The sequence below is a fragment of the Micropterus salmoides genome, unplaced genomic scaffold (genome assembly GCF_014851395.1).
Source record: "Micropterus salmoides isolate LMB-PRFRI ecotype aquatic unplaced genomic scaffold, ASM1485139v1 Ms_hic_scaffold_14, whole genome shotgun sequence".
NCBI classification, from domain to species: Eukaryota; Metazoa; Chordata; class Actinopteri; order Centrarchiformes; family Centrarchidae; genus Micropterus; species Micropterus salmoides.
In genome coordinates, this window is record NW_024040485.1 from 22,579,397 (window position 1) to 22,604,825 (window position 25,429).

The 25,429-nt window shown below is 38.4% G+C and overlaps 2 protein-coding genes across 9 annotated transcripts in view; both read right to left on the reverse strand.

Annotated features, from left to right (window-relative positions):
- LOC119902345 (complement factor H-like) lies at nucleotides 1-6,600 on the reverse strand. 2 transcript variants are annotated; one of them, XM_038718478.1, is made up of 7 exons: nucleotides 6,372-6,599; nucleotides 6,085-6,276; nucleotides 3,361-3,540; nucleotides 3,023-3,214; nucleotides 1,158-1,322; nucleotides 458-483; nucleotides 1-315 (listed from the first exon to the last, which is right to left on the reverse strand). In XM_038718478.1, exons 1-7 carry the CDS (start codon nucleotides 6,424-6,426, stop codon nucleotides 304-306), a joined length of 822 nt encoding a protein of 273 aa, XP_038574406.1. In that variant the 5' UTR covers nucleotides 6,427-6,599; the 3' UTR covers nucleotides 1-303. The 2 variants fall into 2 exon arrangements, with proteins under 2 accessions (XP_038574406.1, XP_038574407.1); XM_038718479.1 differs by lacking the exon at nucleotides 1,158-1,322 and having other exon boundaries at nucleotides 6,372-6,600.
- A 686-nt stretch (nucleotides 6,601-7,286) lies between these two features.
- Nucleotides 7,287-25,429, reverse strand: part of LOC119902341 (complement factor H-related protein 1-like) — a 31,548-nt gene continuing 13,405 nt past the window's right edge. The window contains exons 3-13 of one of the 7 annotated variants that reach the window (XM_038718463.1): nucleotides 18,151-18,330; nucleotides 17,800-17,985; nucleotides 13,156-13,254; nucleotides 11,304-11,480; nucleotides 11,076-11,144; nucleotides 10,911-10,940; nucleotides 10,613-10,669; nucleotides 10,013-10,174; nucleotides 9,748-9,909; nucleotides 8,560-8,585; nucleotides 7,287-8,392 (exon numbers count right to left, since the gene is read on the reverse strand). In XM_038718463.1, the coding sequence (XP_038574391.1) occupies nucleotides 8,378-8,392; nucleotides 8,560-8,585; nucleotides 9,748-9,909; nucleotides 10,013-10,174; nucleotides 10,613-10,669; nucleotides 10,911-10,940; nucleotides 11,076-11,144; nucleotides 11,304-11,480; nucleotides 13,156-13,254; nucleotides 17,800-17,985; nucleotides 18,151-18,330 (1,163 nt within the window). In that variant the 3' untranslated portion in view covers nucleotides 7,287-8,377. Of the gene's footprint in view, nucleotides 8,393-8,559; nucleotides 8,586-8,613; nucleotides 9,623-9,747; nucleotides 9,910-10,012; nucleotides 10,175-10,612; nucleotides 10,670-10,910; nucleotides 10,941-11,048; nucleotides 11,145-11,303; nucleotides 11,481-13,155; nucleotides 13,255-17,799; nucleotides 17,986-18,150; nucleotides 18,331-25,429 lie in introns of those variants that run through there. The other 6 variants (XM_038718462.1, XM_038718466.1, XM_038718464.1 and 3 more) reach the window with 6 other exon arrangements.

Here is a 25,429-nt window from a genome sequence, read left to right on the forward strand (position 1 = left end):
TTAGTGTTGAAATTCCAGTTGAATACTTTATTCAGGTAAGTCTTACAAGCAAGATAGTTTTGCAGCTTTGAGCATACAGACCGACAGTTTGCTCCTACATTATGTAGCCATCCATGGATCAATATGGTTTTTGAAAAACCCATCACGTGCGTGATAGCATGATTGGGTGTGAATGCTGCAAGCATTCGCAGCCTATGTTAATATAGCTTTGTTGTTTCTCAAAAGTTTCCAGTCTGGCATTTGTTTTCAGTCGGTGGTGAGCATATCCAAAGGCAGCAGTATCTTCCCCTTGGTGATACAGTCTTAGCAAGTATTCTGGTTACAAGACAGAGGTTTAAACAAACATTAAACACTTTCAGTTAAATGTAATGAACTAATATATATATATATATATATATATATATATATATATATATATATATATATATATAAAAGTATAATCAGGAGTAAAACTCACCATCTTTAGCTGAAACTTGTTACAACCTGAAAACAATCAAAGAGGCACAGCTGTGATTATGTGAAGGAGATTATTGACTTTTGATAGGGAGGTGAAGTCTGATTTACTAAATGTCTGCAGTTTTCTTTCTGTTTTATTGTATTGTTTTGTTCATTGAATTAGTTGTAGAGGACCAGTACTTTTAAATCATGGTGCAGAAGCCTATAGTGAATCAGCTATATAATATAATATAATAATAATAAAAATAATAATACTGTAGCTGGACATGTTTCCCCTCGTCTTTCTTTTCTTTGGTGCAAAGTAAACAAAAAAATCTCAGCAGCCAACAAGCTTATTTTGCTACCTTTAGACAGAGCCAAGCTAGTTGCCTTGCGTTATTATCTTTGTGGGGACCCATCATTGACAATGCATTCCCTAGAACATTACCCAAACCTTAACCATCACAACTACATCCTAACCCTTAACCTAACCTTAATCTAATTCTAACACTAAAACCAAGTCTTGACCCTCAAAAAGCCCTCGAGTCCAGCATTTTGGTCCCAACAAATCTTTTGGACCTCACAAGTATAGCGGTCTGGTGTTTGGAATCCATAAATACACACACACTTTATCTTAGCTGCCACTGATTAGGGAAAACAACAAAACTGCTGTATTTGTTTAATGGCATATTTACATGTAATGAGCTCATAGTGATACTTACATCTGGTAAACGTCATTCTTCCATCAGCACAGCGGCCCACAGAATAATTATTAAACATCCAGAGATCCTTACATTTGAATGTCTCACTCTCACCATTTTTTAGAATTTTTACTCCAGCAGGTTCTAAGGCTGGATATTCATTTGTATCCACAGAACAGAAGGTAGCTGCACAAAACAATAAAATAGAAAATGTGTTGTTATTTTCCCAGCCCACCTCTTTGATAGACCTTTAGAACTGACTTGTTTATACCTCTGCAGGTGGGTACTTCTGACCATGTGCCATCACTGTAACAAACCACTGCCGCTGGACCCACTTGTGTGTAAAAGGAACCGCACTAGTACGTTAAAAACATTTGACCCGTTTTCACAACATCACTGTGACGGAGCGGCTCCGTCCAGCCTCAATTAAGCCGGTCATAAAACCTTTTTATCATGCATTTTTCTTCTACTGTTTAAGTAGCGCGATCAAGGGTGCACACTTGGTAGTTCTATTCTTCTTTAAGCATACATTTAAACAAACATCAAACACTTACTATGTGTCGAGATGCATCGCAGGTTTGCTCTGTTTCCCATCCAGTTTGGCAAAACAGGAGCGTAACATTTCCTTCTTTTAAATAGCATGTTCTCGCGCGCTTTCATGGTCATGTGAACTGCAAAATTATGGTTTTTGGTTGTAATAATAATTTGTGATGTAAATAACTGGAAGGAAAATGTTTGTGGAGGTGGATATAATATTGTTGAAAATATGTCGAAGTGTAATAGATATAAATCCTTTTCTGGAGTTAGTAAAAACTGTTTATTATATTGTGTAAATAATGGTTAAGCCTAGTGGGAAGGGCTACTGTCTTTAAAAGTGGCAGCTTTGGGCCTGTGAGGTCAGTCTTGGCCTGGTCACAGAGGAGGTAACTAGTGATTTGTATTTTTGAGGGGATAGAGAGAAACTGAGTTATCAAAGTATTTTTTTTGTAACTTTATTATTGAGTAAGTTATTAATTTTTTTCAAATCGTTATTTTTTTAGTTTTGTTTTCTTTATACAAGTTTTTCACTGTTTGCACTTTGGAGGCCGGCATAATAAAAATCACGCCACTATTTTTCGACTACGCATGTGTTTTTCCCTATTTTGAGGAGGTTGGACGAGAACCCCCGCTACAATCACCATTAGGAACTGTGGGTTCCACAGTTGCTCACTGAAATATAAAAAATAAAAAAGGTTTTATGGAAATAAATATTTTGAGCTGTCATAGAAGAGTTTACCACCAATAAATTTCACATAAGGATACACACAATGCATTTTGGTGAGTAACACTGAATACAAACAGAAACTTTGTTTACAAGCAAACTCTATAGGGCATCTTAAAATAGTGGGTCATAAAAAACAAAACACTGAGGAATGTTGCTATAAATCTTTGTAGAACTGAGAGAAACTGTAGCTGGCTGATTCTCTGTGGGTTCTCTGAATGACACCTTTCACAAATCTCTCATTTGATCTATTCCTTTAAGCTTTTTATAACACGATTGATCAGTGTTGCAAACCTGTCTTCTAGAAACAAAACTATAAACTGTGCCACCTACCAAACCTGCAACATTCTTTAAATACTTTTAATATTTTGATTAGTTGCTTATTCTTAAATAAGCAACTAACCAAAATAATAATCTAAATGATTCATTGTATTTTCATGCACCTGTTGCTGCAACATTCTTTAAATACTTTTAATATTTTGATTAGTTGCTTATTCTTAAATAAGCAACTAGTTGCTTTTAGATTAGTTGCTTATTCTTAAATAAGCAACTAACCAAAATAATAATCTAAATATTAATTCATTGTATTTTCATCACTGCATATCTCAGCACATTGTCCACTTACTGCACGGTGGTCCTTCAGTCCAGTTTCCAGCTATGCAAAGGATGGATTTTTTGCTGTCTGCTCCCTCTACAGTATATCCATCTTCACATTCATACTGCACTTCTGAATCTACAGCAAACACCTCCTGGTATTCCTGATCAATGATGACTGCATGGGGGATTTTAGGAGGCTCACCGCAAACCTGGATACTTCCTGTAAAAATAAGCACACTGTCATGTGAGTGGTTACTTGGTTGTTGCAGCTGGTGAGAATTCAAGCCTAAGAATTAACAGCACTGATATTATTCTGGTCTCTGTTAGTTTCACAGCTTACTGGTATAGAACATCTGACAGACTTACTCTCACAGACCGACACAGAGGACCACGTTCCACTTCTACATATGGCTGTGACATCCTGGTCTTTGGGTTCATATCCTTTTTCACATGTTATCCTAATCATGTGTCCGTCCTCATACCAACCATTTTGGTTTTCTGTGTATTTTGCATTTGGCATCTCCGGTGGAAGGCACGCTGCTTCGTCTGAGGAAAAGAAAACAACACATTTTTACCATGGTGTCAGTCTTTAAAGGTTCAGTGTGTCATATTTAGGAGGATCTATTGACAGAAAAACAATATAATATATATAACTATGTTTTCAGTAGTGTACAAAGATATGATATAATGAATCCATCCATCCATCCATCGTCAAACACTTATCCTGCATACAGGGTCCCAGCTGACATCGGGCGAAAGGCGGGTTATACCCTGGACAGGTTGGCAGTCCATCACAGGGCGATATAAGGAACCGTTAATGTTTTTATTACCTTACAATGAGCCATTTCTACCTACGTACACCGCGGGTCCTCTAACATGGACGGCGCCATGTTCCAACAGTAGCCCAAATGGACAAAAGGCTCTAGAGAGCGCTGGAGAGAATGTGGAATCCATGTTGAGTCCACATTCCAACTTAAGAGCACATGAACACACACTGAAGTTGGAAGAACCACTGATTCTTACACACTGACCCTTTAAAAAGGTGGTATTATGCTCATTTTCAGGTTCAAAATCTTAAGTAGGGGTTGTACCAGAACAGGTTTACATGGTTCAACTTTCAAAAAACACCATATTCTTCTCATACTGCACATTGCTGCAGCTCCTCTTTTCACCCTATGTGTTGTACGCTCCGCTCTTGAGCTACAGAGGGATGCATCTTACTTGTACAAAATCTTTGTTGGGAGTTGCACATGCGCTGTTCCCAGGTAAGGACTACTAGCCAATCAGAAGCAGAGAAGTGCGGGTCGTAAGAAACAAGTGTAGCGCTCCTACCCTCTAGAAAGTAAGTTTGGGCAGGGCCCCGAGTTCTTTTAGAATATTGTTTCTTAACATCAACACTGAAACCCGGCGTCAACTATCTTAGCTTCCCTTGTAGTCAAAATGTGAAACTCAGATATGATAACTGGCTTTCAGATAAAATAATCAACACCACTCTACTATATGATTAAAGTTCTCTTATTCTTTAGAAAAATAAAATAAATGCAAAATAAACAATCACTCGTTTCACACAAGATCTGCGGTAATTCAGTAGTTCTGTTGCAAGATAACAATACCACAGTTCACCACACTATAACACTCTCACATACAGCTGGCAAAACCACTTCAAACAACGTTGCAGGCCTGATGCGTGGCTCGTGTACGTTGAGACCCAAAAGCAATTGGTCGTTTATGAGCAGGAAAATAAAATAAAGGAGTGCCTGATAACTGGTGCACTTCTGTGAGTTTTTTGTGATGTGTCTACCGTCAGTCACTGTCTGCTGGAGTGAAGTGTCGATGCCCATGATGCTCCTCCTATCATGCCCACTGGCATCAACCAATGAAAACCCACTCTTAAGACTCCAGCACAATTACCACAGATTTACAACTTGCATATACAACCCATGAACTCTTCATAACATGTCTTTAACTAAACATTATCTTTAAGTTATTTATCATACAACATATGTGCAACATACAACAGTTTTTAACAAAAATACATCACCATATTTTTACCATCAATATGCAATGACTTTTAATATCAGTATACTATTTAGGTAGTGTGATCCAAATCAAAGCCGCTTCAGACTGCGACCGTAACCTAGCAGATGGTATAAGTTACTTATTAATTTTTATCTATGTACTGTATATTTATTATTACGTTGTAGCTGTTGTTGTTTTGTCTTGGTTTTTCTGTGTGCTATGGACCTTCCATTCTGAGTCCTGAATAAAGTCATTATTATTATTATTATTATATTACTCACAAGTCCACAACAGTCTGTCGTGTTTTCACGTTACATTTTAGTTTCCCTCAGCTCGCTTGGAACCTCGACAGAGGTGATGTGATGTGAAAAAAAGTACATGGAAGCAGGTGCAACATTTCTACAATGGAAAACCAAACAAAGGCGAGTCAAGCCAAAGGGCCTCTGCTCAGACTAGCTTGGTTTGAGGGTGTGCCTGACCCCGCTAGCCGCTTGGCAAGCTTTATGACGCGTTTTCATTGTGACGTCACAGTGAAGGAAGTGAAGGGCTGGACTACAAACAAGCTGTTTTCAAACGGTTCAGAGCAGAGCTTTCTGTGGGAGATGGGAACTCCCTTTGTGCTGGACTTTGGGCTTTTTCACTTTGCAAACCTGTTAACGTGCACAAAAAATAGATATATCTCAATAAAAGGAGAGAGAAAAAGCCAAAAAACATAATACCACCTCTATTTGTAAATGTTTATGTTTAAAATATTTCTGCAATTATTTGCATGAATATTCCTCCAAGGACTTATTATATATTGGCTGCTAAAGGGAATGCTCCACTGCCTTGATTATGGATATATGATTAAAGTTAAATTAAATAATATAGATGAAAATTAAGCCAAGTTATTACAATTCATAATCCCGAGGGCAACATGAATGTCTAGACCAAATGTCATTGCAATCAATCCAACACGTTCAGTATTTCAGTCTGGATCAAAGTAGTGCACGGCCGACAGACTGACTTTGCCATTCATAGAGTGACGGAGCAACCATGTGGACAAAGTAAAACAGCAGAGGGAACACTTACCTATACACTGTGGTGTATGAGACCATTTTCCAGTTTGACATGTGCTTGTTGCCCACCATCCCTTCACCACAGGTTTACGACCAGTATCACAGGTATAACTGAGCTCCGTTCCATGAGAATAAGTCTCTTGCTTTGGGGCAAAGAAACCACCATCCAGTTTAGGAGCACTACAGGACTGTGCAGCGCTTTGTGCTAAAATACAATAGTAAGCAAAATTACTCTACAGTCACTGCATTTGTTTTTAACAAACTTAAATGGTTGGATGTCAAAGTATTTAATGTTCTTACCATGAAGCACTCCTGGAAACCAAATCAGAACTAATCCAAGATATCTGATGTTCATTTTGTCAGGAATGAAATCATCCCACGACACAGTAAATCTGAGAGCTTAGTCCAGATCAGAACCAGTTAATAATTGTTGGGGGCCTTCTCCCAGAAAGTTTGTCAAGTAAACACACAGGCATCATGCTGTTGTTCTGGAGCCGAAGGAGAGATGGACAAATAGGCTGCATGTACACACACACCTACAGAAAAGGAGAAAACTACTCTCATATCATCTTTTTCCTCTTCTTCAGCATACAGAAAGCCCCGGGCTTCAGAATCAGATTTAGAATCAGTAACTGCTTTATTTGCCATGTAGTTTTACACATTTGCTTTGTTGACTAGTTGCATAACAATAGACATAATTACATGTAACTTATTATTAATTACTTAGGGCAAATACGTCATTTGTTAATTCCACATTTGTTTGGAAAATGCCTGTCATAATGATTAATTTGTCCCAGAGTACCAGAATCTCTATGGTTTATTTGTTATGAAACTCTCTACAAAAATCTATTTGAGTATTTGTCCAAATTTCAAAATGTTTTACTGGACTGCTCTGATCAGAGGTCAGTCGTCTGCCTGCACTGATTTAGTTATTTATGTAGCCTGGCCTTCACTTCTTCTGATTAACAGATTCTGATTAACAGATGATCTAAAAACACATATTTGTCCTTGATTGCTTCTGAGAACACAAACCTTCAGAACATCCAGATCTACATGGATAATCAACCATTATGTGAGAGTAAGACTCAACTAGCCAAGAGCATTGCAGTCAAACAGGTTTAGGTAACGCATGTTACAAGTTTAAATCTGATAATCTCTAAAATGTCAGCTTACCACATTGTAAGAGCAAAGCTATTCAGAGAAAATACTTTGTCATAGAAGGTTCATTACATTTTATTTACACAATATAAACAAAACCTGTGCATCGGAACATCATCAGGGACAGTTTGAGTAAATTACCTCCATCTGCTCACAGTGTGTGAAACTGAAGTCTATGAATTCAGTGACAAGTTGCACTCTTACAGTTAACTATCTTGAAATTTAAACAAGTTAACTGAACTTTTTTGTGGATAAAATGTTTGTAGATGGAATCCATAGGTCACCACATTTTCTGTGTGCAATGACAAACGATCTACACAGTCACCACTGTTGCAGTTACAAATAACACTACCTGAACAAGTTTGCATAAACTCCTGATCCTGTTTAGCCATGCTAGCAGCATGGTCATTGGTTCATCACCACTTTGGTCCACAATTAAATATCTCTACAACTATCTGATAGATTGCGGTGTAATTTGGTGCACACATTCATGTTCTTGTCAGGGTGAGTTGATTTAACTTTGTTAGAACTAGTGCCATCATTTAATTTGCCCAATTATTTGGTTCATAACTAAATACCTGCAGAACTAAAGACGTTCTCATCAGCCTTAGATGTACTGTATGTTCTATATTTTATTATTCTGTCAATGAACCATCATGTATTGCACTTCTACATCAGTGTCGGTTAGGCAGCAACATGTTGCATTTCAAACATGCAGCTTCAGATGCTGTAAATAGCTTTGGACAGTTGTGTTTTTTATTTTATTTGATTATGATGACCCCACCATGAAGCACTTAAACTGACAATGGATTTTGTCAAGAGTTTGTATTAATGCTGTCTCAAGTATGATAATATAAGAAGAACTAGTGCTTGCAGAGAGGAAGGACTGTTCTGAACAATGTGTAGACAAAATAATACAAAGATCTATGTTAAGACCTTCTAGTGAACATTTAATTCAGATTACTGTAGGCCATATGACCCTTATACAGTCAAAATATTGATCATGTTATTAGTGCATGAAGTTTTAAAAAAATCAAATACAATTGAGACAACATGTTTTTGGGCGTAGTTGTTTTATGGTGGAGGTATTTCAAAAGTTTCCAACTTGGCTTTTGTTGTCAGCCCAGCAGTTGTTCTTCTCTTGTGCTTTATCGGCATAAACCCTGTTTACAACACAGACAATAAGCAATAATGTTAATAGCTAATTCATCAATATTAACATGGTATTAAATTGCAGGATAAAGTTCAAATAAAGTATTGTCCAACAATAAATAAACAATTTAACAGTAATTACATTCTTTAAAAAAGTAAATCCAAGAATAACACTTACCCGTTGAATGTCATAATAATGACAACCTAAAAGAATCCAACAGCAGCACAGCAGTGAATATTTCAGTAGGTAGTTTAATTCACACAAACATTTGTTACTGATGGCTGATTCACTACATTTCTGCTTAGCTGCACCTACTGAGGAAAATCTGTTCTGTTCTTATAGGACAAGACTGGTGTTATTCTATATTTTCCTACTGTAGACAAATTCCATGACAAGATACCCATTTTTATTAGTGTTTGAGATATTTTGCTGTTCACAAACCATGTGTCGTAGGGTTGTGGGGCAGCTGGATCTAACACGGTCAAACAGAAGAGGGTCGAGTGGCTGAAATGGTGCAAACTGGGGGCATGGCGGAGGCTAAAGGGAAATAGCTGTTGGCCACAGAGTTTGCATTAGGAAAGGGTCAACGATGGAAGGCAATGTAGGGAAGGAAAATGTGCTGTGGTTTTGGAGAGTAAGGAGATAAAAGATGAGACAGGTGACAATAGAAAATGTTGGGTGGAGAAAACTCCATGGCTTGATGCTGTTGAGGCGTTATGAACAGAAACGTTTAATTTTACAGAGGAGGAAGACGAGGCTGAAGGAGCCAAAGGAGCAGTATTAGTGGTGGCTGAAAAGTGAAGAGGAAAGGATGCTATGAATGTGTTTAAATAAAGAAAAGAGATGAGACATATTAGACACAAAGGGAGAAGGTATATGAGTGAAGAAGGTTGGAGCAGCTCTGCTGTTGATGGGTGGTGTGATGACATGAGAAAGCACTGAGTGAACTAACTGGAGTATGGGGATATGAGAAGCTGGCTGGAGAGCTGGATATGGAGACATATAGTTGGAAAAGTTTGGCTTTTTGCTGTTTCGATGAGAAGAAATGTTCTTATCCTCAGGGGCAAGCTGCAAGAGTGCCAGTCCAGTCGGACATGTTTGGTTCTTTTCATGGGATTTGTTGACAATAAGAAAACTACAGAGTAATGCCAGGCTTATTTTCTAAATACTCAGGTTTCCGTTCTTGGTGTTCTTTTTTCCTTTTATTCTTTTCCTTTTTCTTCTTCTTGAAACTATCACACTGAAAACGATTCATATCTAAATCACTTTAGTTCATATTCATAAACATAGTAGCTGACAATAAAAAGGTTGAAACTAAAAGTTTAGTGGCAAATAAATATGTGAAGAGCTTACGTATATACTTACAGTCTGTAAAATGTATTCTTCCATTAATGCACTGAAAAACCCTGCTCCAAGAAGAATAAATGCATGGAAATGTCTTTTTCTCTCCTTCCTTGATATATTCAACTCCAGATAGTTGAAAGTTGTCCCAACGATGTCTAGTATGATCCACGACACAGAATGCCTCTGCACAAAAGTAATACAAAAAAAACACATATATGTAATTATGTGGTATAACATCTTTGATAGACTTTGAGAATGAAAAATTGTGATATTGACTTGTTTAAACCTTTGCAGATGGGAAGGTCTGACCAACTGCCATCACTGTAACACGTCACGGTGTCTGAACCGACTCGTGTGTAAAAGGCATTACATTGGTATTTCAAAGACATTCGATTCACTTGTACAACATCACCGTTTGGAACGTTTGGGTGTTCTCCACAGTGGTCAACTGAAATTAAAAAAGAGATTTAACATTGTCACAGTATGTCAGTGAAATGGTGATCCAGCAACAACAGCACAACATATTGTAATAAAATTAACATAGTGCCATCAGCCTATTATTTTGGTTACCTAAAACCTCCCTGACTGGCTTTTTAACTCGATTTAATCCTTGTTTTTTTCCCATGTTGAATGTGTAATTCTCACACTGTGGTCCTTTGCCACCATGTGACGTCACCTGCTGCTTCTTTTCACCTGCCAGCGATGAGCTTCACCGGGAGGATGTATCACAGAAAATACACACCATGCCTATCCCCAAACCACTCAGTGAGGCTACAGATTCTTTTACAGTAACTGGTCAGCTAGTGAAGAAATATTTGAATAGTAAATATATAAACAAAGCCCGATACATGTGATGTAAAAGGAGCATTTGATCTGAATGATTTACTTGACATGAATGCAGGTTGACTGTCTCTGTCATTTGAGCCAGAGGTGGCAGAAGATCCTGTAAGATGCAGAGGAGATAAAGGTATACACACAGAACAGAAGACACACCAGTTAGTAACACTTCAGCATATTATTTGGACTCTTTTTCTTTCTGATTCAGAGTAATGTCAAAACAATTTCCCCATTATTCTTTTTGAAAATTAAAGATTTTAATGTAAAGTAGATTAACTTTAATGATTATTAAATTTCCCATTATATCTATAGTTTTTTCTATAATACAATCATTGTCAATAATCTACCTCCTACGGCACCTGTTTCAGTTCCTCTGCCTAAGTAGGAATAAGAAAATAAATTAGATATAAAATATATACATATTCTAAAGAAGAATTAAATCAATGAATATACTCATTTATATTTAATACAGACAAATAAACTACCTCCACCCCCAGGTTTTGTTCCCCCAACTTGTTCAGTGTCCTCCCAACCTGTTCCTCCCACTGTGGATCCACTATGTTCAATAGTTGGTCTGGCTCCTCCAAGAAACATATAGATTTAATGAAAGTTACTCTGTAATGTCAACTAAAATCGTTCTGCGTATTTTATCTGTTGACTTGATAAATACAGTACAAGGTATAATGTTGCACAGTAATTATTCTGGTTAGTTTTACAGCTTACTGGTATAGCAGACTTACTCTCACAGACCGGCACAGAGGACCATGTTCCACTTCTACATATGGTGACTTGCCAGCCTTTGGGTTCATATCCTTGGACACATGTTACTCCAAGTCTAGATCCGTCCTCATACCAACCGTTTTGGTTTTCTGTGTATTTTGCATTTGGTATCTCTGGTGGAAGGCAGGCTCCTTCCTCTGAAGAACAAAACAAACAAACACACTGTTACAGTCGTGACAGTGTTTAAACTCTTCATTTTTAAAAATGCCATTATTTGCATGAACATTATCTCCAATGATTTATTATAGCAACCATATTGACAGAAAAAAAATAGGGGTTATGGTTAACATGACGACTAAACTGTCTTTTTTAAAGAACGTTAGAAAATCAGTTGAGCCTAATTCACATTTCTTGTCTCTATAATGCCATAGAGAAATTAATGGAAACTGGTTCAGCTGTTGTCCCTTTGTATTAAATCTGCACACAGGGGCGTATATACAGAGAACAGAAGATACAGTTAGTAACACTTTGGGATGTTATTTGGTATCTTTTTCTTTCTCATTCAGAGTAATGTCCAAATACAATTATTATTATTTTTTGATAATTGTAAATAATTAGTTTTAAATAATAACAAAAGTAGATTTACATTTACATTTACTCATTTGGCAGATGCTTTTATTCAAAGCGACTTACATTTGAGGAACAACATACAAGCATCAACAGAGCATCAACTACAGATCTACAACTGACATATCACATCAATGGGGTAGATCCCTAAGTGCAATCAAACAAAAAGTGCTATCTATACAAGATCATTGTAGGGGATAGAAGAAGAAGAGCACAGGAAGTGCATGTTAGAGGTTTGGAGTTAGAGGTGTTATAAGAGGAAGTGTTCTCGGAAGAGATGAGTTTTCAAGAGCTTCTTGAAGTTACAGAGGGACGCCCCTGCTCTGATGGCGTGTGGTAGCTTGTTTCACCGTCGTGGTGTCACAGATGAGAACAGCCGGGACTGGGATTGCTTCATGTGAAGGGATGGCAGAGCCAGGCGGCATTCGTTGGAGGAGCGTAACGGCCGAGAAGGAATGTAAGTTTGTATTATGGAGTTTGGGTAGATGGGTGCAGACCCAGTAGTCACTCTGTATGCAAGCATTAGAGACTTGAATTTAATTCTGGAGGCCACGGGGAGCCAGTGGATGTCACTGAGTAATGGAGTGACATGAGTTCTTTTGGGCTGATCAAAAACCAGACGCGCTGCTGCGTTCTGAACCATTTGTAAGGGTTTCACCGCACAAGCTGGAAGACCTGCTAGGAGGGCATTGCAATAGTTGAGGTGAGAGATAACCATGGCCTGTACCAGAAGCTGGGTGGCGTACTGAGTGAGGTAGGGCCTGATTTTCCTTATGTTGTAAAGAGCAAAGCGGCATGAACGAGAGACAGCAGCAACATGGTCTGAAAAGGACAGCTGGTCATCAATCATGACACCCAAGTTTCTCACCACCTTGGCTGGAGTGATGGTTGCGGAGTCAATTTGTAGTTTGATGTTATGGTAGATAGATTGCTTGGCTGGAATGACCAAGAGTTCAGTCTTAGAGAGGTTTAGTTGAAGGTGGCAAGCCTTCATCCATGCAGATATGTCCAACAGACTGTCCGCGATCCGTGCTGAAACAGTGGGATCGCCTGGTGGGAAGGATAGGTAGAGTTGCGTGTCGTCTGCGTAGCAGTGGTAAGAGAAGCCGTGCGAGCGAATGATCGGCCCCAGTGGGGTGGTGTAAATTGAGAAGAGATTTCATCTTTCAATCAATGATCATTAAATTGAGTATAATATATATATATTTTTCAACAATTATATAAAGGTCAAAAACTCAGCTCCACCTGGAGGTTGTGTCCCCCTTTCAGCAGATGTCGTGCCCCCCCCACCTGCTCCTCCAACTGTGGATCCACCATGTCCAGTCTCTGGTCTGGTTACTCTGCCTAAGTGGAGAACAGTATTATTATAGAAAAAGTAAAATAGATATACCGCTAATTCTCAAATTTACCAGCAGAGAGAACCAAGTTATTTGAAACAGACGTAACTACTCTATCCTTATTCTGAACTTTTCATTTTAGTATATAACCATAACTATAAGTATATTTTACATATTTTGTAAGATGCCTCCCTGTTTTCAGATATGGTCAATGTGAAGGCTGCCTCATAATTCAGGGATGGTGTTGAGAATTAATTTAGAACACTACAGCCTAAATTGTTATCATTAATTGCTAGAGCGAAGGTGGTCTGCATTGGCATCATTTAAAGGATTATTTTAGAGTGTAAAGTTAGGATTACAGTGTCAAAACTCTATAGCTATTGTCATCATTAAGAGTGTTATTTTATAGTGTAAAGATCACAACGTTAAGACTCTATAGCTCCGAGTGTGTGTGGTCCTCTCTGTGTCTAACTGCCCGGAGGCAGTAGCACATGTGTGTGTGTAAGCAGGCATGTGTGCTCTGGGAGCAGAATGATCACAGTAAGGCATCATCAAAAACAGCAGCAAAGGAAAATGTAGAAGCAGAATTAGTGAAAATTGTGTTACAAAACATACATCAATACAGTAAGAATGTCCTGTCTATAGCACACAGCACAAGAGATACCAGCTTATTCCACAAAGTCAGGTTTTTGGTTAAAATAGCATGATCGGTCAACAATATTAATAATCATTGTTAATCATTTTAATCAGTTTTATTAGCTTTAATCAGTTACTTTAAGTAATCATTCTTATATCATCATCATTTTTAATCATTTTACTAGTATTAATCATTAATAATTCTTAATCATTTTCTTTTTACCTGGATGTGCTTTGGTTTTTACTTATAAGTAGTGAACTGTAGTCATGAACACAGAAACAAGCTCACTGTGGTTAGATTCTTGAGTGGGAGGAATGACTGCAGGAAGTGGCTGCAGATGGTTTGCCTTATCCAACTGTCATCTACTGTAGATTATGACCATAGGAGAGGCTGCCGACACTGTGACAGTGCATGCTTTGGTCTACTGTTATCTACTGTTGTGATTACATGAGGAACTGCTGATGTGTTAATCTGCTAATATTAAGACTACATGCTTAATTACTGATTAAGGGGTTTGATTGTCAACTTCCAACCTCTACCAAACCGCTTTGAGTGCTTATAACCTGTGTGAACTTTGAGTGAACTTGCTGAAGGAATTCTTGCTTTGCAAAAAAGCGTCAGATGCTTGATAAAAACACGACAGAGAGATAATAAGCAGAAAACAGCCAGCATAACATAAAGATTGCTGTAAGAAACCAAGCATTAATGAAAAATGCAACTTTACTTATGTTATTCTTATATTTATTGTTTAAAAAATATAATTGTGTGTCAAATTAAGCATGCGTAACCTTAAAATACAGTGTGACTGAAGTTGAAATTTAAATGATGAACTTCTTATCCATTAGTATAAAGATGTAGAAAGTCAACAATACAGTAATAAATGACAGCTGGGGAACAGTGTCAATTGGTAAAAACAACACAATAACAGAGGAAAAGAAGTTCATCATGAGGAAAGGAGGAGGCAAACCAGCCCAGAGGGGATATACAGTGAGGAAAATAAGTATTTGAACACCCTGCTATTTTGCAAGTTCTCCCACTTAGAAATCATGGAGGGGTCTGAAATTGTCATCGTAGGTGCATGTCCACTGTGAGAGACATAATCTAAAAAAAAATAATCCAGAAATCACAATGTATGATTTTTTAACTATTTATTTGTATGATACAGCTGCAAATAAGTATTTGAACACCTGTCTATCAGCTAGAATTCTGACTCTCAAAGACCTGTTAGTCTGTCTTCAAAATGTCCACCTCCACTCCACTTATTATCCTAAATTAGATGCACCTGTTTGAGGTTGTTAGCTGCATAAAGACACCTGTCCACCCCATACAATCAGTAAGAATCCAACTACTAACATGGCCAAGACCAAAGAGCTGTCCAAAGACACTAGAGACAAAATTGTACACCTCCACAAGGCTGGAAAGGGCTACGGGGAAATTGCCAAGCAGCTTGGTGGAAAAAAGGTCCACTGTTGGAGCAATCATTAGAAAATGGAAGAAGCTAAACATGACTGTCAATCTCCCTCGGACTGGGGCTCCATGCAAGATCTCACCTCGTGGGGTCTCAATGATCCTAAGAAAGGTGAGAAATCAGCCCAGAACTACACGGGAGGAGCTGGTCAATGACCTGAAAAGAGCTGGGACCACCGTTTCCAAGGTTACTGTTGGTAATATACTAAGACGTCATGGTTTGAAATCATACATGGCACGGAAGGTTCCCCTGCTTAAACCAACACATGTCAAGGCCCATCTTTAGTTTGCCAATGACCATTTGCATGATCCAGAGGAGTCATGGGAGAAAGTCATGTGGTCAGATGAGACCAAAATAGAACTTTTTGGTCATAATTCCACTAACTGTGTTTGGAGGAAGAAGAATGATGAGTACCATCCCAAGAACACCATCCCTACTGTGAAGCATGGGGGTGGTAGCATCATGCTTTGGGGGTGTTTTCCTGCACATGGGACAGGGCGACTGCACTGTATTAAGGAGAGGATGACCGGGGCCATGTATTGTGAGATTTTGGGGAACAACCTCCTTCCCTCAGTTAGAGCATTGAAGATGGGTCGAGGCTGGGTCTTCCAACATGACAATGACCCGAAGCACACAGCCAGGATAACCAAGGAGTGGCTCTGTAAGAAGCATATCAAGGTTCTGGCGTGGCCTAGCCAGTCTCCAGACCTAAACCCAATAGAGAATCTTTGCAGGGAGCTCAAACTCCGTGTTTCTCAGCGACAGCCTAGAAACCTGACTGATCTAGAGAAGATCTGTGTGGAGGAGTGGGCCAAAATCCCTCCTGCAGTGTGTGCAAACCTGGTGAAAAACTACAGGAAACATTTGACCTCTGTAATTGCAAACAAAGGCTACTGTACCAAATATTAACATTGATTTTCTCAGGTGTTCAAATACTTATTTGCAGCTGTATCATACAAATAAATAGTTAAAAAAATCATACATTGTGATTTCTGGATTTTTTTTTTTTTTAGATTATGTCTCTCACAGTGGACATGCACCTACGATGACAATTTCAGACCCCTCCATGATTTCTTAAGTGGGAGAACTTGCAAAATAGCAGGGTGTTCAAATACTTATTTTCCTCACTGTATATAAGACTGTCTGCAGACCATAGGATGGACTTAATCCTCCTACCTGCAGGGATGTTGTACGGGTTTGTTTGTCCTGTTTTGGAATAAACTCTTTTGCACCAACTTTTGACTGTCTCCAGAGAAGTTGTTGATTGCAAATTTATTGACTATAATAGAAAGCTAATGGAGTATTTTTTGACAAAGTTTATAAAGCTGGTGAAGGTGGGGACCAGGCTTAACTCAGCCAACAATGGAGTAGGCTGCAGGCCTGTCCCAGGGTATGTAATCAATTTTGGGAGGTCATAGAGGACAGAACTGTTGACCTATGTTGACCATGCCTAGTTATGGTTTCTATCTTTTTTTTCTTTGTCTTTATTTATACAGTGAAAAAAAAACCCACTGAGCCTGAGGCCTCATTTACAGTGGTGCACTCTGAAACAAAGAAAGTAAGGTTAAAACTACTACACGAATAATCCATTTAAAATAAAACACATTCAAAATAGGCAAGTACAATTCACTGTTACATGTTCAAACAGACACTTCTTAAAAAGTGCTATGGACACAGTATCTTTAAATTTAAGGTCATTCTGTGAAGTATTCCTTTGTTGAGGTGTACCAGACACAAAATTATGTTGTACCAATCTTAGAATGAGCACGGGGAACCTCAAGAACTAACCAGTCCTGTGATCGTGTGTGGAAAGAGCTGTTTTTCAATTTAGAGGTAAGATAATTTGGAAGTTTGTCTAGGATGGCTTTATAGAGAATAAAAGTGTCTGACCCTTCTCGGGCACAAGGAATCCCAACCAACAGCAGTATATAAAAGACAGTGGTGTGTGTAAAAGCTTTCCTCAGTAATAAAACGCAAGGCTACATGAGAGCACAGACTTTTTAAAACAGAAGTCGGAGCTGTATCACCATAATCTAACGCCGACATGAAAGTGGCCTGAACAATGTTTCAGTAAAAAAATAATCTGATTTTCAATTTTTTTTGCCGGTCTTAAAAGAGCATTTACCATCTAACCACGTCTAACTTGAGTGCATCTTTCAGCACATAGAGTAGAATAGAATAATCTTTATTGTCCTTGCACTGTGAAGGTACAATGAAATTTAGGGTGCTCCCACGGAGCCACCCTTGCACCATAAAAACAAGACAATAATGTTGAGACACAATAATATATGCAACCAGGATATATATATACATACATACATACATACATACATATACATACATACATACATACATACATACATACATACACACACACACACACACACACACACACACATACACACACACACATAAAATCTAATAAAAAGGTAAAGTTGTCCACTTACTGCACGGTGGTCCTTTAGTCCAAGTTCCAGCTATGCAAAAGATGGATTTTTCTGCTCCCTCTACAGTATATCCATCTTCACATTCATACTGCACTTCTGAATCTACAGCAAATATCTCCTGGTATCTCTGATGAATGATGACTGCATGGGGGATTTTAGGAGGTTCACCGCATGCAAGGATACTTTCTGTAAAAATAAACCCATTAGTCATCAACAGGTAAAGGTGCTCAGATGTGTGGCTTGGTTGGTGCAACTGGTGAGAATTTAAACCTAAGAATTACAGCACTGATATTATTCTGGTCTACTTTCACAGTTTACTGGAAAACTAGATATTACATCTGACAGACTTACTCTCACAGACCGGCACAGAGGACCACGTTCCATTTATACATATGGCTGTGACATCCCGGCCTTTGGGTTCATATCCTTTGTCACATGTTATCCTAATAACGTATCTGTCCTCATACCAACCATTTTGGTTTTCTGTGTATATTGCATTTGGTATCACTGGTGGGAGGCAGGCTTTTTCGTCTGAGGACAAAAACAAACAAAAACATTGTTGCTATTGTGACAGTGTTTAAACTCTTCATTCTTAGAATGCCATTATTTGGATGAATATTATCTCCAAGGATTTATTTTAGCGAATTATACAAAGAGGGGGGGGGGACTTTTTTTCCAGGTCATAAGGAAACCCAGTTCAGTAACCTAAAGTTGTACAATGCTTACAATATCCTTGCTTATTTAACTAATGTGTGCAGTGTGTAGATGATGATTAATCAAATTTATTACACCAGTTCATGGTTCCCCATACCCCACGACAAGTTTTGTAGTCATAGTCCTTAACTAGGAACTGCACATTGCTGCAGCTCCTCTTTTCACCCTGTGTTGAAGGCTTTGTTTTAGCTACAGAGTGATACATCTTGTCTCTAAATGATCTTTGTTGGGAGTTGCACATGCGCAGTTCCTAGTTAAGGATTACTAGCCAATCAGAAGCAGAGAAGGGCAGGCCAGCGAAAGGACGTTAATAGCCAATCAGGAGCAGAGAAAGGCTGATTGGCTACATGTTGCTGAGCAGGTTGGCAATTTGGACTGGAGCAAGAGTTTCAGAGTGGTCAGTTACTAACCTGTAACAAAAGTATCTTTCATCCAAAGTTTTAACTGAGCTCTGTCTCTACATCACAGTAACTTCATGTCCATTGACTGTCTGGAGGGTAGCTAGTGTTTGGAAGGGAGAGGAGAGGTGTGCTGCGACTCAGTGTTTTTGAGGCTTGTCGGAGCTCAGCAGCATTATGACACGTACTTTCATTGTGATGTCACAAGAAAGGGAAGTAAAGCTGGACTACGAACGAGCTGTTTTCAGGCAGTTCAGAGCAGTGTTTTCTGTGTGAGATGGAAACTCCCTTTGGGCTTTTTAACTTTGCAAACGTAGTAGGCTACATGCACAAAAAAGATATTTAACTCAATAAAGTAGAGGGAAAAAGCCAAATACCATAATACCACCTCTATAAGTTTCAACTTTTTTTTTAGCAAATATCTCCTTTCCTCTTGCTCATGTTGGCTGTGAATGAAATGTAATCTGCGTTCACTCAAGCAGTTGTCATTCACTGTTGGGGAATTGGGAATTTTTGGGTCTCTGTAAATTATATTACGATTATAATACGAATTGGCTCTATATAAATAAAACTGAATACATTTGAAATAACAAACCTGGATTTAAACATTTACCTGGCCAGGTAAAACTCCTGAATTCCACAGTGAAAACAAATCATGCTTATTGTAGAAAGACTCAGAAAATACTTAAAATGAAATAATAAACTCTATATTGATGTCAAAATGTGTATCAACAATAACTAATCCTCTTTCACTGCTCATGCCTGAGCACCAGTGTTAGCTGACAGTTAGGTAAAAAATAAAATGATATAGTGGTAATGAAATGATATGATGGACTATCAGCTAGCTAACATCACATTGCTCATTTAAAGTAAAATAAATGCTAATTACGAAACTCTGAAGGTAGGAAAGTTAATTGTATTGAATAAGCTAGCTAACTACTGACATTAACCTGCAGTATCTCCACCAGCATGAGGTGGACTGGACTGGAGCAGCTGACACTGCTAGTGATGTGGGCAGAGACGTTCAACTAACATCAAAGCTAGGAAATGGTACATTCCATTTTAGGGGTGTATCGTATTTCAAGATTCTTGACTATAAGGCAAGAATATGGTAAATATATTGTAATATGTATAATTACAGGTAAAAAAAAAGACCCCCGTAATTCGAACCACAGTGGTACAGTAGGCCTAATGCCGCATTCAGACCAAACGCGAATTTTCGCCTCGCGATGCTTTCCTCGCGTGAGTACATTTGCTGCAAGTGTTCACACACATCTCGAGAAGGAGATTTTAACGCGATAACATGAACAAACACAACTCGCTATTACTACAGCTGTATGAACCCAAAGTAAACATTTTGCTGTGATTAAATAGCAATAAACAGATCAAACTGATGCTGAAATAACTACAACATGATGCAGTTTGGTTAAACATATGAATTCATGCTTTGTCAGGTCTGTCAGCAAGACAGCAGGACAACAACTTCTAAAATGTTTGTTTTCTGAATGGAGTTCAGATCGATCAGGGCTATGCTATGGTAACTTGGTCACAGTAAAATACAACGATAGCTGGAATAAAGTTACATACACATGTTTTCTGAACTCACCAGTTTGGTTTATTGTAAGATGTGGAACAATGATGTGGTGTGGTTGTGGACTTGTGAGTAATATAATAATAATAATAATGACTTTATTCAGGACTCAGAATGGAAGGTCCATAGCACACAGAAAAAACAAGACAAAACAACAACAGCTACAACATAACAATAAATATACAGTACATAGATAAAAATTAATAAGTAACTTATATCATCTGCTAGGTTACGGTCGCAGTCTGAAGCGGCTTTGATTTGGATCACACTACCTAAATAGTATACTGATATTAAAAGTCATTGCATATTGATGGTAAAAATATGGTGATGTATTTTGTTAAAAACTGTTGTATGTTGCACATATGTTGTATGATAAATAACTTTAAGATAATGTTTAGTTAAAGACATGTTATGAAGAGTTTATGGGTTGTATATGCAAGTTGTAAATCTGTGGTAATTGTGCTGGAGTCTTAAGAGTGGGTTTTCATTGGTTGATGCCAGTGGGCATGATAGGAGTGCATGATCAGGTGGTGAGCAGGTGCGAGAGGTACATTCGCTGCAAGTGTTCACACAACGGGAGAAGATTTTAAGGCGATAACGTGAATAAACATAACTCGCCTTTACTACAACTGTATGAACCCAAAGTAAACATTTTGCTGTGATTAAATAGCAATAAACGGATTAAACTGATGCCGAATAACTACAACATGATGCAGATATGTTAAACATATGAATTCATGCTTTGTCAGGTCTGTCAGCAAGACAGCAGGACAACATCTGATAAAATGTTTGTTTTCTGAATGGAGTTCAGATCGATCAGGGCTATGCTATGGTAAGTTGGTCCCAGTAAAGTACAACGATAGCTGGAATAAAGTTACATACACATGTTTTCTTAACTCACCAGGTAGTTGGACCTCCTCGCTTTCTTTTCTCTCAGCAATGTCCAGTTTTGTCCGGTTTTTATATAAATATGAAGTAGTGCCAAACGACGCTAACACTGGAACCGGAATTGCACGGAATCTAGCTGCTGAGAAGCTCGAAAAATCAACGTTGTAATCCCAAAAACTAAAGTAAAAAGCTAATTTAATAAAAGCAGTTTACTCCGAGCTCCTCCCTTGAGCAAACAGCAGTTGTCAGAGAAAAACCCAGTCCGACCACGGGTGTTTATTTGTCCGAAACCTGGAGCGCTGCTCCCTGCTCCTCTAGCCCAATTTTCAATCGCCCGCTCTGCCTGGCCCTCTCCACACAATGCTCTGAAGCTGACGGTGACGAACGGACTATCTCAACGTTGATAGGCTATCGTGACTCAGCGCCATGCGAATTTCTTGCTTGAGTTTAAAATATTCGCATCGCCAGCACCGCCCCCTTCGCGTCGCTTCGCCCCGCCCGAAAGGAAATCACGGCTCTACTTGTCTTTGCATTGACTTTGTATGTAAACTCTCGCTTCACCTTTGGTCTGAAAGCACCATAAGCCTCTCTCAATATTAGGGTTTAATAGGGGGCCTTCAGAGACTTGTAGCCTATAGGGCCCAGAATTTCGTGCTATACCCCTGTGAACACATCTGGGGTCTCATTTATAAAACTGCATATAATCATCACTAAGTGTACATGCAAAAGCCATAAATGTCCTACATCAAAAAATATTCAGACTTACAAAACCGTGCGTACATAGGGGAGAGCGGGGTAAGTTGTCTCGTGTGTAAGTTGTCACACTGCTCATAACTCTAACACTAGAGGCTCTATGTCAGAAATCAAACTTTCAACTTCCTGTTCACATGTGGTCAAGGTCACTCTAATCTGAGGTGAATATAATTTTATTATTATTTTGCTTCAAAAGTAAAACATTTGCACTTTACGTTTTATGTATTCCAACCTATTAGGTATGAATGTTCAAAATGATAACTTTGCACAAAGTAGAGGAGACAAAATGACAAAACATGTCTTTTGATACTTCAGTTGAAGTGCTATGTTAAGCTAACCTTGAGATTTAGCCAACATTAGCACACATGTCAGTTTGGGCAAGTTGTCTCAATGACTTTGGGGAAAGTCGTCACACGTTATTACTTGTCCCAGTACAAATAAACACATAGAACATGCTCAAAAAACTATATGAAATTGTGTAATTACCTCTGACACAAGTATTAAATGATACTGTAAATAGAATATTACACACTGTAGTTTACAGCAGCAGCCATATGCCTGGACAAGACTGAATTCATGACAGAGTATTTACGGTCTTATACCGTAGGCATGTAGTGTGTTAGTAGATACAAACACAAACACACACACACACACACACTACATGATCCAGTTATTAATTTAGTTAGGCAACAAGGGTAGCAGACAAATAAGCTTGTAATTTATTTGTAATTGCAAGGAGGAATGTGTTTTTGAAGGAAGGAAGAAAATTATCAACAGAAGACAGAGAATGACAGTACACCGCCTGACATAATGTTAAAGGCAGTCAGGCAGGTGATGTTGAAGAACAAATCAATCAGAAGTACAGCAAGAATTTTGACTTAAGCCGCCGATATCTCTTTTGGCCTCATCTATGTGGAGCCATTTTCATACAATATTTGAAAGAAGACATTGTTTAAGTGTGTGAAATGCAACAAATGGGCCTGCGATGTTTGCACCTCAGGCCAGGCAATTTATATGTGCCAGAACTGTGACACTCAAGACATGTCTGATTAGATACATATGTAGGTCGTACACAAAATTCATATTGTTGCATTAGTGTGTGTTTAAACACCACATCTGTTTAGTTAAGAAGTTATACATTTAAACAAGTTATCTGCAGCATTACATTCAATTACCGTATATCTATTTGCACTCCAGAGAACGTTTGATTTTAAAGTTCAAAGAAAGAGGTTGTCCCACTTAATGTGTGCTCTGCCAATATTTTTGTTTTGAATTAAATTATTTATTTTCCAAATTCCCTGTTTGATAATGCAGTGTGACAACTTACCTGCCGATGGGGCAAATTGTCACAAGTGCACACTCTCTATTCAACAGTCTACAGCTCCATAATGAGGCAAGGCAAGTTTATTTGTATAGCACATTTTAACAACAAGGTAACTCAAAGTGCTTTACATAAAACATAAAAGCAACAGGGAAATATAAAAAAAGTTTAAAAGCAACATAAAATATAATAAAAGTTACAGTGTTACAATCAGGGTTAAAAGAGTTAAATGGATAAAAGCAACGATAAAAAGCTAAAAACAAAGAAAAAGAAAACAGGCCAGTAAAAGTTATAGTGCAGTGTAAGTTATCAATAAAAAGAAAAATCTGAGATGAGATATGAAGATGTAATGAATACAAAACTTCTGCCCAAGACTTCATTCTTTCATTTGGTTTGACATTTGTACCATTGTAATATATGGTGCTCAGTAAATATTAGATGGTGTGAAAAGTGTGACAACATACCCCTACATCTGTAAGCAAGTTCCCTTTATAAATCACTATCAACTTGAAATGTGGCGCATGCGAGGGAACTCCATGTCTGACCCTTCAAACGCCCATAGTTGCCTATACATATTCTTCTTTCTTGTAATGCCTCTCGTTAATATTAATACATATTGATGAAGAAAAAACCATTAAGAAAAACTTGAAGAAAAGGAACAAAATTTAACTCTGTGACTGTAGCTCTCTTCGCGACAACACAGACACAGGTCAGTTCTTTGCAACGGGCGTTTATTGCTGTGGGCACATCGGGTCTCTTTGGTACATCCAGCTTCACACCATGTACGCCTTGAACGTCGTATATGCCTTATACGCCGTGAGAACTCGTTGGCCGCTTGTCGTGAAAAGAGGTTACTAAGTTCTTTGAAGTCTCTTGAATGTCCATTTGGTCGTCTGTATTAACTTCAAACCACATTTTTAACTTTTATGCAGTTTAACAAGCATCGGAGCTATCTGCTCCGCCGGAATTCAAGGCAGTGAGTGTCGACTTAAACCGTTGTAGCGGTAACACAGACAGAAAACATTAGTTCCGGGACAAACGTAAATATACAGAATGAGATAGATACACTGTTAACCACATATCATTTAGCAGCTTATTCTACCCTTTAGTTCTTAAACATGTATTACATTTTATCTTTACACCAAATTAAGTTATATTTGTTACATGAAATTATAACAGCAATTATGAACTGCGCATCATGAAAACACAAGTATTTATGCAACAACACTTACACTCCCACCAAATCCCTAATTAACTTGAAATGTAGGATTTCTATACGTGGAAGGTCAATTAAAGGTGTTGTAAGACTGAATGAATGTAATCTTGTGTATGTGACTCAGTTAGATTCAAGTAAGGTAACTACTTTGTGAATGGGCCTTTCGAGGTAGATTCTTTTAGTTAGTGGCTGTCCTTTATCAGTAGTGTCTCCGACTAGTAGCTTCAACTTCCGCACCATACTGTCTGCACTAGGGTGAACTTCTACGACCCTGGCAAGCTTCCATTCGTTTCTTGGAGAGCTGTCATCTTGTAGAATCACAATGTCATCCACTTGTGAATTCCGTGTTGTTCTTTGCCATTTCTGTCGTTGTTGAAGGTTTAGCAAGTATTCCCGCTTCCATCTTTGCCAGAATTCATCAGCTAAGAACTGCACTCTTCTCCAACGTTTGCGCAAATAGAGATCTTCTTTGCAAAACTGCCCGGGAGGGGGCAGAATAACTGATGATTTCATCGTTAGAATATGGTTGGGAGTGAGAGGTTCTGGTCCATTGGGATCATGAAGATGTTCAACACTTAACGGTCTGCTGTTGATTATAGCCATTGTTTCGTAGAGAAACGTTCTCAGCGATGTGGTGTCAAGTCTGCTTGCGGATTTGTCGAGCATAACGGTTAAGATGCTTCGGATAGTTCGAATTTGACGCTCCCAAACTCCACCCATATGACTTGCTGATGGGACGTTCGTTACAA